The sequence below is a fragment of the Micromesistius poutassou genome (genome assembly GCF_964030765.1).
Source record: "Micromesistius poutassou genome assembly, chromosome: 11".
NCBI classification, from domain to species: Eukaryota; Metazoa; Chordata; class Actinopteri; order Gadiformes; family Gadidae; genus Micromesistius; species Micromesistius poutassou.
The window spans coordinates 17,347,690-17,361,806 of record NC_140281.1 but is presented as its reverse complement, the minus strand read 5'-3'; the positions used below and the strand labels follow the sequence as shown (position 1 = coordinate 17,361,806).

At 46.1% G+C, this 14,117-nt stretch overlaps 1 protein-coding gene across 1 annotated transcript in view; it reads left to right on the top strand.

The window, feature by feature from the left end:
- LOC311355456 (cadherin-18-like) overlaps positions 1-14,117 on the top strand; it is a gene marked incomplete at its 3' end in the record, with an annotated part of 75,297 nt that overhangs the window by 1,237 nt on the left and 59,943 nt on the right. The window contains 1 exon segment of the mRNA XM_084475215.1: positions 12,137-12,431. Coding sequence (XP_084331341.1) covers positions 12,137-12,431 — 295 coding nt within the window.

Below are 14,117 nucleotides of genomic sequence, written 5' to 3'. Positions count from 1 at the left end.
TAATATAACATATTTTAATTTGGAACAAGTAACGAGGTGGCAAATGTCAAAGTAAAGAAGTAAAAGTATATTTTTTAACTTTTAAATGTAGTGAAGTAAAAGTAAAAAGTCCTGATAGAAAAAAAAGAAAAAAACTTAGTAAAGTACAAATCCTCAAAAAAAAGACGTAATAAGTACATCTACTTCGTTACTATACACCTCTGCCGGCTACAAACATCCGGCCGCTTCATGGCTCCCAATTTAATATTCTTAAGAACTTACCATTCCACAGCAAGTTCTTGCAGCCCGGGATAATGCTATGCAAATGTTCCATAATGCACATATTTCATAATAGTGTTTTGTTTCAGTTTCTTTTCTTTGTAAACCTCCACTCGTATGTTTTGTCCGATAAGAGTGCGCCACCGCCATCGCTGTGCTGCTCCCGTTAATGTCCAAAAACACATTATAGCCACGGCACAGGGCTGTACATCAAGAGAGCGCCAGAGGGAAGGTTCTGCTAAAACATTCCTCTCAGGCGACGTTCCGGACGATTTGCATCGAAGGAAGGTACTTTGCATGGAAGGTCCGTCTGCGTCCCGCATGACTCGAAGGAAACGCAGGATTGGCCGACCTAATTCCGAGGATGAATCCCGCTGCCCGACCCAAAGCTACGGCGACAGCCTCAGTGAATTGTTTTATTGTGCTCCTGACAAAACAATGGTGGTCCGCGGCAGGGAGAGTAAGCAATATATCTGCAGCCCACCAGACCGGCTTGTGAGAAAGCTAGCAAAAGGAAAATAAACTGTTGGTCATTTCACTGTGGAAGGTTGGGCAATACCAGAAACACAATTATTCCAGGTCTTTTTTATTATAGTCCCCCACGGGATATGTGCTGGTCCTGTACTGTACACGTGCGGGCATTATATGCCTGAATAGTTGTCACTAGTCCACGGTGACTTTTCTGCCAAAATAAGCCACAGGGACCTAGTTAAGTCGTCCGCTTGCAGATTGCCTGGCCCTTATCTCCTGAAATGTGAAAATGTGTTTCTCCACTGCAGTGATCATTATTCCAGGCACTCAGGCAGGCTAATCCGCCCCCACCACCCACCACCCCCCACCCCCCACCCCCCCCGCCCTGACCGCACTTTGTGGAGACAGAGAGCGAGGGGAGGATAGCCTGTCTGACTGCACATATGTCTGGGCTTCCACAATGAGACAATTCAAAGCGGGAAATGGGAAGAACCCACGACGGATGGCAAAAGAGAAAGTGTGAGACAGACAGACAGACAGACAGACAGACAGCCCTCTGAAGAAGAGTGTCTGAGTCATGAAAGATGCCGCAGTGTGGATGAATTGAGTCAAGAATGAAGTTTGTTTGGAGAGTATTTATTGGAGCAACATGGGTTTTATTGTTTGTTGTTTTTTGTGCCATATCTTTTTTTACACCATTTTTTTTTAAACCATTATACGCATGAGTGAATCATGCACTCCCCAATGCCAGCAAAGTGTTTCCCATAGTATTTATACAGAATAGCGTGTACACAGAAGTATCCCTGGGGGAGTGTATTGGGGAAGGGCTGTTCTCTACATAATGGCAGTTTATCAGTGTGCTAATTGCATGAAAGGGTAATTACTCCCATGGATTATATACAATATTGACACACATAGGCTCTGGCTCTGAAGTCCTTGCTTGTGGAAGGGTTGGCTGTGTGTCTGACTCCAGCTATGGTGGGTCCATGCATTGTTTACATGTGCTTTATGTCCTGTGGTGAGGCATGAGGTTGGTGGTGGAGGATGTAGTCTGTGTTGGTTGGACATGATGATGATGATGATGGAGATTGACAGAGATGATGGTGATAGTGGTTTCAAGATGTTGTGACAATGATGGTTGGAGATGATGTTGGTGTTTACGGTTTGACATGGGGGTGGGGATGGTTGGAGATGTGGTGGGGATGGCTGGAGATTCAGGTGGTGTTGATGATTGGGGATGGAGGTGGTGATGGTGGGATATGGGGCTGATGTTAGAGATGGGGCTGGGGGTGGTGTTGATTGATGGAGGTGATGCTGATGGGGTTTGGAGGTGCTTGTGTTGTTGACGTTTGGAGATGGAGGTGATGCTGTTGGTGAGGCATTAGAGTGGTGTTGATTGTTGATGTTTGTGGTGATGAAAGGAGGGAAAGGGGCTGGGGATTACTGGAGATCAATGGTTGGTTAGAGACAAAGTAGTGGTGAGGAACAGAGATGAGGGTGGTGTTGAAAATGTATTTTATTGTAGGGGTGGGAGTTGAAGGTGATGGGGTGGAGCTAAAGCGCTTTTATCCAAAGCGCTTTACAGTGTTGACTGACATTTACCCATTCATGCACACATTCACACACCGACGGCAGAGTCAACCACGCAGGGCCACAGCCAGCTCGTCAGGAGCAATTAGGGTGAGGCGTAGGAGGAGCCGGGGATCGAACCAGCAACCTTGCGGTTACCAGCCAACCCACTCTATCTCCTGAGCTAATGCCGCCAGCTAAGGTGGTGGAGTTATGGTGGGGCATTGGCAGTAAGGGTTTGTCGGGGTGGTGGTCTGTGACAGAGATGGTTGTTTGGAGAGGATTGTCGGGGTGTAGATTGGAAATTAAGGCGGGGTTGTGGAGGGGTACGAAGGTGATGGGGGTTGGAGAAGAACCGGGGTGGTGGTCTTTCTCATGGATAAAAGTTGTGGTGGGTGGAGAAAATTGCATATTTGGTTGTTTGTAGCCGAAGGTGTTAGAGGTTGGCAAAGTAGGCGTGTTTATGGTTGAGATGAACGCGGTGGTGGTGGTGTTGGGGGTAGAGAGTCTCAGCCAGGGGATTAATGTGTTGTGGTGATGCGAGCAGAAAACAACATAAACAGCAGCATCTAATCCGGGATGATAACAGAGGCCCTTGTAAAGCGAAACGTCAACACAGTTTTAAAGCACGTTTAAAGACGCTGTCCCATGACAACGGGAAACATTTAATTACGTGGGTTAGGACGGCTCTGCTCTGTTCCGACGCGGCCACAAGACGGAATGACCCTTAATTAGACTATGGAGAGAGGCGGGAGAATAAGTGGGAGAGGAGGGGGATTAATTCACACACAGTTACTCTCTCTCTCTCTCTCTCTCTCTCTCTCTTACCCTTGATTTTAAAACTATGGACATCATCACAAAAGGAAAAAAGAAAAAACCAAGGACATCATCCAACAGAGAAATGATTCATTACTGCCACTTCATCTCTGGCAGAAAATGAGAGACACCTTCACACACTCGCACCCATTCAAAACAGAGCACAAGGGTAGTTGCCACAATGAACCAAAGAAGTGAGTGAATGAGGAGAAACAGGCGTCAAGGTGAGGCATGGACCGGGCGTCTGGGTCGCCAGCGTCTCAGAGCAAGACGCTTGCAAACGAGAGACAGAAAAACACACCGATACGGTCCGTCTGTGTCCCAGTGACTTCTGGGAAATGAGCAAAGGGACCCGACCTGTCGAGAACATTTTTAATCCCTCTGAGGTATCCCATAATCCCCAGTGACACCCTTCATGCGATGGCGGTTGGGAACGGGAGGGGGTGGGGGGTGGGGGCACATTTAGGGAGAATGACAGCCCGACGCGAGCGAGCGAGAGGGTAGTGCTGGCACGGGGACAGGGCCTGTCCAGATACGCTGCGCGGAGACGGGAGACAACCACCCTTCTCCATGGGAGGTGTGAATGTCTCGCTGTCAATCAACCGCGTCCAAGACCGCGCCGCCGCCGCCGCCGCGAACGAGAGCGCGCGCTGCTGGCAGCGTCCGCCTGCACTTTGCGGTTGCATTTTTTCTAAGAGATCCCACACACACACACCACTCAGTGTGTAACGCAAACACACTGTGTTCCCTCTGATATGATTTCAGGCCCGTGGTTTTGTGTGGGAAAAGACAAGAAGGAGGTGGTGGGAGGAGGGGAGGGGGAGCGTAATCCCCTCTACGTGACTGCTCCGTGTCTGATTCAACACAACGTGCTGCCCTGCCTGCTTCTGAGTTGCGTGATGACACTTCAGCAATCAGCGATGGCGCCGGTTTAACAGCCGGCGCTTCGACGAGCGTGGTGGAAAACCGCCTCGACCCGACCGGTTTTCTGGGACAGTGAAAGTGAACCGCCGCTTCCGACGCCTTTTGACCGCCGACGAAAGCGAGTGCGTGGGGAGGACCCGGGCGGGGTAGGGTTGTGCGAGGGTACGGGAGCACAGGCCCTCTGTGTGGTCGTGTCCCATCGTTTTGCCGGTGTGGAACTGACAGGCCTGGCCCCGCTATGTAAGGTTTCCGCCATGTTTTATTTATGCATGCTAAAAATGGACGCCGCCGTGACAGAATCAGGCGTCGGGCGGGTAGAACAGAACAGGGGCGGCATGTGGTTAGGGTTAGGGGTTAGGGTTAGGGCTCTTTTGTGACCCTCTGGAATGCTCACAGTTCTAGATAGATAGATAGATAGATTTACTTTATTGATCCCAAGCTGGGAAAAAAAAAGCGTCCAGTTGAGTTGCATTCAACCCGGCCAATCACAGACAGAGTAGGGCGGGTCTTGGCGTGGCCATAGTAGGATTCGTAAATTTGCGAGTGGGCTGGCTAGTAACCGGAAGGATGCCAGTTCGAACCCCGGTTCTCCTCCTAGCTGAGTGTCGAGGTGTACCTGAGCGAGACGCCTCACGCTGACTGCTCCTGACGAGCTGGCCCAGCGTGGTTCACTCTGCCATCGGTGTGTGTATGTGTGCGTGAATGGGTGAATGTGAGGCGGTATTGTAAAGCGCTTTGAGTGGACACCGTTCACCTTACACGTACGGTATCAGTCAATGATGGCGTAATATGAGGGGGCCCGGGAATCCCATTGAGACTGTTACTGTGATTAAGGATATTATATTCATTTATATATAAATACAATTGACCTGACTTTACTTGACGCGTGATGACATGGAAGACTTTCATCGTGTTAATGAAGAGGAAATATGAATATTAAGGAGGTCATTTACAAACCAATGACAATTTGGGCAATCAGGGCAATAGACTAGATGCATGTGTTTTGTGTATGCGTGTGCGTGTTTGGACTCGATGAATATTCATCCTCGAGGTAATTAAATCGTATCAAAGTACACCATCGTATTGATAATCCGGTCACGTGAAGGAAGGAAAAAATCTTCTTGATAAGGTCATACTATCAGAGAAAACGCTAATATATCCAAAACAAACCAGGGAAAGAAGTGGGTAAACACAGAGCCTTGGGCCAAACGTAATCAGCATCGATTCAACCATTACAAATCACATTCTGCAAGTTCATTTTTGCTGCGAGCATTAATCATGGAGCCAAAGTTCATCCTGCTCTTACTTGTGGTTAAATGTGAGCTCTCATTAGCATCACACTTCAGACGTGTTCACCGAGCACTAAAACAAATAAATAAATAAAAGCTCCTCATCTATGTCTTCTAATGTTGATCGGCCACCTCTTTCATAACTGAATCATTAACCACCAGCCTTCATGGGGTACCAGAGACCCCCCCCAGTCCCCCACTACCCCCTCCCCTCAGTGGATCCCCGACATTAATAATCTCATTACTGTACATCAAGAAGTCAACCGTCCCACTTGGAGAAGATGAATCATTTCATTTCCTCGTACCCCTTTCCTCTCTCCCCCTCCCCCACCCCCTGCTAGAAGTCACCGCAGAGGACAACTGTGAGGGCGGGCCGGTTAGCGTGCTAGCCGCCGCCACCGCCGCGCCGACCGCGTCCGGATCACGGCCCTAATCACAGGCTGCTGATGTATGGCCATTAGTGGCGGCACGCACTCCATCATCAGACCGCCGTGACCGTCACAAATCAATTGTGGGGAGGAGAGACGCACGCGGCTCTGCACGGCGACAACAGCCAATAATCAGACAATCAAAAGCCCCTCGGTGACGCAAAGAGAAAAAAAAAAAGTGATTAAGTCCTCTTGCAAAAATAAAGGGGTGGGGGGGTGGGGAGGAGAGAGGGGTAGAATTAATCAGAAACACACACCACCAACCCCTTTGGTAATTGCAAATAGCACGCCAAGGTACTAATCATCCACTAAGGTACCCGCCCTTACCGCCCCCTCCACAGCCCAAAACCACCTCCTCTCACTCTCCCCTCCTCCTCCACCTACACCACCTTCTCCTCCACCTCCACCACCTCCTCCTCCTCCTGCTCCTCCACCACCTCCTGCTCCTCCACCACCTCCACCTCCTCCTCCTCCACCGCCTCCTTCTCAACCTTCTCCTCCTCCTCCACCTCATCCTCCTCCTCCTCCTCCACCACCTCCTCCTCCTCCTCCTCCTCCACCACCTCTGCCTACAACAAGCTGTTTGTGTTTCTACACTGGCAGGCTGGCTGTCCAAGGTAAAAAGGGGGATGCCTTGTAATGAATTGCTTTGTGCTTGCGTGGCATATATGTCCTGAATATTTCTCGCAGGATTATTTGATTTTCTGCAGAGATGAGAAGTATGAAACCGTAACTGTGTACTTCTACGGCTGCTCCTTCTGACAGACTTTTAACCGCTGCAATCGTTGAATCCTCTTCTCCTCCTCCGACATCTCATTGAGATTGCTCATTGAGCCTATAACTTTTGTATTATCCCTCTGATATTGTATGAATATATTGTATACAAACAACCTGCTAAAAAGAAGTACCTAATAATTGATCACAAGGTTGGAGCTGGGATGGCTAAGGCGGACCTTGGGCAAGTGGGGAATGGTTGTAAGGTCTATTCCCCAGTGCATCAGTTCTCCAACACATTGTATGTGTGTGTACCCTACAGTACAGTACAGTACAGAGTACAGTAGCAGTGGCTGTGTGAGAAAGGGGTTGGGATTAGGTTTGTGGTAAATTGTACTTTCTGTGTTGATGTTTATTTTTTACCTTAGCTGCACAGTTTTCTGATGAGAGAAAGCTGCAGCAGGGAAGAAATGCAGTGTTTCACAGCTTCTGACTCAACTTCCTTAGTAAAAGTCTTCAATGAAGCCTGAAGATTTAAACTCTTTCGTCAAAGCTATTTAAAAAATGGTCTGAATTGTTGACTTTTAATACGTTTGTGGCTTGAGTGTGCTACATTTCAGTGGTTATATTTGACTACAGTTGAATAGGAACATTATCCCTTGGTGTAAAAAATGTTTTTGTTCAACTGAAATTATCATTATTCTCCAAAACATTGGCCTTCATCTCCCTGAATATGATTTATGATACAATAACGGTTACTATACTCTCATGTTAATAATTGGATGTTAATACTCTTATATCTTAGTGCTAATACTTTGCACATTCCCTTTTTGCTTTAAATGTTTGATGCTGTTATTTTATGCTATGTTGTTATTTTATGCTTTTTACTCTATGTAAGGTGACCTTAGGTGACTTGAAAGGTGCCAAAAATAAAATGTATTATTATTATTATTATTATTATTATTACTTTCTTTCCATTGTGAATCAGTGTACAGTCTTCTACTGTCTAATACTGACACAAGTTAGAGGGTTTAGCAAGAAAACTTCCAACTATTACCTTAATACCCTAGAATTATTACCGAATGAGAGGGTTAAATTATTTCAAATGAATGCCAACTGACTTCCAATAATTGCCTCTTTGAGGCTTTGGGCTTTCAAGAAAATTGGACCCAATCCGCCCATGCAGTTAGTAACATTTGGGGTTGTTTTCTCCCCTCCTGTGGATGAACTCGGGGGACTTTTAATGACATCTGTTTGCAGAGGTTTCAACTGGCATGGGTGGACGTTAGCACTCTTTCTCAGCACTGAATTCCCCCATCCCTCTGAGCTCCCGACCAAATGCTGAGTTTTCCTCCTCTCTTGGTGAATCATCTGTTCCGAATAGCCCTCCACAAAGCCCCCCCTATAGAGTCAGAAAGCTCAGCCGGATCCCTCGCTTTATTCCACGCTCCCTCTGTAGAAGGGAAAGAAGGTGGCTGCGTGTGTGTGTGTGTGTGTGTGTCTTTGTGGGGAGGGCACATTTACGATCACACAGAGTTGCAGAGGTTCATCATTTCCTCCTTTGGGGACTAATGGAGTCCTAACTGCTGTCAGCAATCATTTTGCATCAGATGGGTTTGATCTTTATTGTTTTGCTCTGTGCGCGTGGGGGTTCGGTTACAACTGCGCTGGGCAGCGGCCATCTTCTTTGCTATGGTTAGCCACAGAGTGCTGTGAATGATACATGTTAAACATCACTTCAGGCCCTTGCATGATATATATGTATATATATATATATATATATATATATATATATATATATATATATATATATACTTTTTTTTTAAAGCAACTCCTGGGTGGGGGAGTAATTTTTTGTCTGTGTGATCAAACTTAATGATCTCTGTAGTAGTATTTAAAAACTGCAGTATTTAAACGCAGTCCATTAGGGATAGCTACCACAAAAATAGAGGGCCCTTCTGTAACGTGACAGAAGTCATGTCGTCAACCGCACTGATTTGGTTTATTAATTTGAAACAGATGGGATTGAGTCATGACCTATTGGAACGGCACGGTTCATAGTTATGATTTTTACTTTGGAAGAAATCCATTAAAAATAATAATTTATGCAGTACATTTATATTCGTACAAATATGGTTGAACGGTCTGTATCAAAACATTTTTCTAACTTAATATATCTATCTCACGGTATCCATCCATAAATGTATCTTTGTACCTAATATATTGTCAATATTGTCAATATTTATCAGTTTGACTGTATCTTTGTCTGTGTACAGCGGTGTAGTATCTATCTGCCTATCCATTTAAATACATGGATCTAACTATATCTCTCAATGTTGAAGTATATGTCTATTTCCACCCATCCAGCCTATCATCCACCCATCCTACTATACACATCTATAGATCTAAACACACATCTGCAACATCTGACTATCTCCATCCCCACCCCTCCTCCTCCTCGTCCACCCCTCCCCCCTCCCTTCGGGCCCTCACCTCCTCCTCCTCCCCGCCCACCCCCCCACCCCCAGGACCGCCCCCTCCCCCCACGACCCCCCCTCTCTGGACCTCTGTCTCCATGGTCGCTCTGGCCTAGAGTATCTGTGTGATCAGCGCTAGATGTTCCCCTAATGGACCACGATCCCATGTTGACAACTTTAGCACCGGGGCTGTTCTGCCGGGCCGCTGGTCCATATACGCACCAGTGACTCACCCCCTAACCGAGCATGGTATATCGGTCACCCACCGGAGGAAGTCAATGGCTAAATTAGCGCCGCAACCGGGGGCTAAATTAAATCGATGTGCTGGCATGGTGGAGTCCTCTAGACATGGAGCGGGGTGAGGGCTATCCTCGTAGCCACAACCAGCAGGCTCTCATTGTCTGAGGAGGGTGCGTTGAGATAGAGACCAGTTTAGATGTTTTTATGATAAGATAAGATACAGAGGACTTTGTACGTGCCTAACGACATGTGAAATCAGGGTGTCACAGTACAAAGTACAGGACAGCAAGAATAATTAAAAAAATATGAAATATGAAGATAAGTAAAGATTCTTAAAACTGCAAAAAATATACACACACATGATTTAATGTACATGAACAGATATTATAAATGTCAAAGTAATGCATGAGTGAGATAACTGCCACTTGTTTTCCTTTGCATACATGTTCAAATGAACTAATATATATACAATAACACAAAGATATTATGTTTATCCATGGGGATATATACAAGCTTTATTTAATCCAAATTTGGGAGTGGTGCTTCATCTTGCAGTGTTTTAGCAACTGATTAAGCAGCAGATTAAATTGGATCTTTGACTTGTCAGCTAATTACTGCTGGCTTGGTATTTACCTGAAAAAGGACAGTTCGCTCTCATCAAGAGACAGAACTGCAATCAAAAAGATGCCCTCTAATTGGGAATTCATTTCCTGACCAAGTTTTGATTAGATCGCAGCACCTCCACTGTGAAGCTTGTTAAACTGTGTGTGTGTGTGTGTGTGTGTGTGTGTGCGCACATGTGCATGTCCGTGTATGTGTGAGAGAGAATGTGCAGGTCTCCATGTAGTTGGTTGTGAGTGGGCACTTCTACGTTTTCGTGTGTGTGTGTGCGTGTGCGCACATGTGCTTGCGGCTGTTTATTAGCTGAGGTCGTGTCTTCAGTCTAATTTGTGTTGTTGTTTTTGTTTCAGTGTTCGGCCCATTTGACTAATAAGCATGTTCAACCCTTTATTTCTTGCATGTAAAAGCCAGACAGGGCTCTGATTGCAAAGTGCTTCAAGTTTGAGTCTGAATCCCTGTATCAGCCCAATAATAGCCCCAAAACAGGGAGCAAATTCATTGTAATGATGATTGTGTTGGTTCATGGAGTTCAAATATTAAAATGAATGATTTACTGCATCAATGAGTCAATGTATGAATGAGTGCATGGTCAGTTAATGCATTCATTTGTGAATGCATGAATGAAAGAAAGAGTGAATGCATGGATGCGGGCATGCATGGAACATTTTACAACTGGAGGAGTGAATGCATGGATAAATGAGCAATGAGCTCCTGTACTAATTGAGCTTGTTAAGGTACTGCGGATAACTGGCTGTGGTTCCTGTCAGGTTTTCTGCTGACAGCTGCGTAACGTACACGTGAAAGTGTCAACATCTGCATCGTAGGCATCAGAGCCCTCGCCCATGCACGATGACAACCACGCATCTCCCATGCATCTCCATGGCAACAGCCGCCTCCTCATGGAAGGTGACATTAGCCGTGTCCATGGAACATAAGCACTACATGTACAAGGACATCTTGATGTAGAAGCGCAGCAATGTTGTGAAAATCAATTCCCTTGAGTTTTGAAAATGAGAAGCTTGGCGTGGAGTCTGCTGTCTTTTTAGTATCTATTACAACGGAGCAACGAGCTGTTTTTTCTTTGGCTTTTGTTATTCCTTCGATTCAATTAAATGCAGCACAAAACCTTATTCATGTGTATGAATCTCAAGATATGAGTGTATGGACCAATTAAGTAATGAACGAGTGGAAGTGGATGAATGCACGTTGCATAAAAAGAAACAATCCTTGTCAGACGATTGTGATGCGGAAAGACTTTAGAGAGAGAAAAGGAGTAAATATCGCAATGTCACATCGGTAGCAATTCGGGTTTGACGCACGCGGTGTAATCTGGGAGGGAGACACAGCAGAGATGTTCCTCTGGAAGGATTTCCTATAAAGTAATCTCTATAGTCTACAGGCCTTCTGTGGCAGTGAAGTGGAGCTGTCCGCTGTCCCGCGGTGCTGAACTGAACTGAGGTGTGGAGATTCATTGACATGTGAGGGCACTGTCGAGGCACTGAAGATATTACTCGTTATTTCACAGCGTGTGTTTACTCATATTATTTATGATTTATTCATTTTGATTTGAGCCGCTCAATCCAAACCACCATTCACCCCGTCGGGTTTATCTCCGTCGAATGTACACATTCCACACATACTGTTCCCATGATGCAGATTTGAATGGATGCATCGCCGTGCAGATGATGAGGGAGAATATCAGATTCACGCAACCTTCAAATTCTCATAATTTTCAACAGATTCCTAAGATTTGTACTAAAGTATCGAATAGCGCCGTGGTTCTCTACAGCTCAAAGTGTCAATGTTAGCTTATGTACACCTCTCCGAAAACATAACTAAATGTAGGAACGTAGAACTACAACTGCCACAACGGAGTCCTACAGAACGTTGCCCACGGAGGCTGGAATGCAGAAACATAAATCAGCCTTACGGTCCTACCATCCGACATATTTCCACATTCCCGTATTCCTCCAACCGGTACAGAGCTTTAAAGGAGAGAGGAAATCAGATTTGTCCAACCCGCTTTACTGAGAATAGACCGGCATTCAATGTACGCCCGGCAAGAAAAACCTCATCACATGGGGCATCTAAGCTGTCTGCGGCTGTCTGTGGCTGTCTGCTCCTCCTCGTTTCTCTGCTCTCTCATGGCTGCACACGGGTGTACAGAACAAAGTATGCTTCTGTTCACCTGAGACGCTGACAACCTGTGCCCGGTAACAACCGTGCAATGTGCATACCGGTCATGAACCCATTAAGGGGCCTTGCTTTGTGTTACTCCTGCGATTCCTTCCCCTCTGATTTTGTCTTTGCTCTCCTCCGCCCCTCACAGCTCCACTCCAACTCAGACAAAGGCGACGGCTCCGTCAGGTATATCTTGAGCGGGGAAGGAGCCGGGACTATTTTTATCATCGACGAAGTCACGGGAGATATTCACGCAGCGAAGAGCCTGGATCGGGAGAGGAAGTCGCACTATGTGCTGCACGCCCAGGCCCTGGACCGCTACACGGAGGAAGCACTGGAACCAAAATCGGAATTCATCATCAAAGTACAAGACATCAATGACAATGCCCCCAAATTTCCAGAAGGACCCTTTGTAGTGACCGTGCCAGAGATGTCTGAAGTGGGTGAGTGAAGCTGTGAAGGCATTCTGAACTTGATTCCCAGTAAGCTGATTTCTCCTGTTGGCAGCGGTGTAACGCTTGGCTCAGACGTGTTGGGTTTGGGCGTGGAGCCTGCTTTGGTTTATGTTGTGTTTTTGTGCATTGTAAGCGGAGAGCTATCCCTTTCCTGTTGTGCTGCTGTTTGAATTTATGTCATTTATAGCCTTTAGTCGTTCTTTATTAGCTCAACGGTCTGACGATGAAGTGGGGATATCTCCGGCAGAAGCATTGTCTCCATTGTCCCATGTGTGTGGAACCATTCTCACAAAACCACCCAGTAGGCCTTAAATCTGTGCACTTTATCATTGAGAATCAGGATCACAGGAACACATAAATCTCCATCGTGAAAACGTCCTCTCTACGGGAAGGTCTTCTAGGGAGTTGTATTCTTAAGCAAGCTAGTTATGTCCATTTTATTCCCTTGTATTATTTCCTTGTTCGGTGATGGTTCCCCCCAGTTGGGCAGGTATATATATATATTTATATATTTATATATATATAAATCTATTTTAAAAAGTGTCCCTCTGGAACTGCTGCCGTCAAACTCTGGATTCTGTCTTTCATCACAGAGCGAAGGAAAGGCCTCAATCCAGGTCCTCTGGAGAGCGTTACTCACAGTATACCCGTCTTCCTGTGAGCACTATTCATGTTCCCTTTCTGTCTTCTATCATTCTGTTTTAGGCCTCCTGAACAAATGCTCCTCTTTTCACGGTCCGTTGAATTGGGAGTACGAGTGCAATAGCCTCCATCACGCTTTGCGGTTTTCAGAAAGGTTCTTATGAAAACATACTGTATGTGCGTCGGTGGCCCAACGTTTAGCTAACCCTCTGGCCTGGCTGATTACATCTGGGATATATGGTGGGTAGGGTTTCAAAGTGCTGGCAGCGTCCTGTCTGAAGCAAGCGTTTCCCTGTTTCCGTTGACCTCGACTTAATGCATAAGTTGTGGATACGAATGCAGGGACTTAATGGGAACAATTGAATAAGGAAATGAACAACCTAACCGAAGCAAAAAGATGCGGATCCACACAAATCGATTAAATACACCAACATCCACAGACCTTTAGGCACCCTCTTTATAAAGACTTAATACCCAGCCCAATGAAGCAGGCATATTCATGAGATGTGCAACTTTGCCAGTCAGCATCATCGGTCTAATAGTCAGTAAACAGAGCTTGATCTTCTATTTCGTCATTTAACTGATTATTTTATCCAAATCACCTCACAGTGAATAGGGTGCGTGTTGTTACAGAGCAGGCCAGAGGTCGGGCTGTCTTGCTGAAGAATGCCTACAGGTAGACATGTGCCTTTAGCGGATAATTAACTGTCTAGAACGTGTTCCACACAACACCTCATCGACCGTATCGACGTGTTGTGTGCTCGCACCTAACTACACCACTCATTCACCACCTTAACTGGGCTCACCTGCAAACTTCTGCATGTGTTGCCCAGACGTTATCCATCACCAGTGATGATCCAGGGGAAGTGAAAGGCTGTGAAGGGGAAGATAATTTGGGTTTTCTCCCTTCTTTCTCCTCCTTTTGCAAACGCTTATTAAAGTAATCCCTCTTCGGCTGGGTTGTCTACGCTGTCATGTCAGCAGCAGCCCTAACTACCTGCTGTCTCTCTGTCCAACTCAGAGCGGGAACAG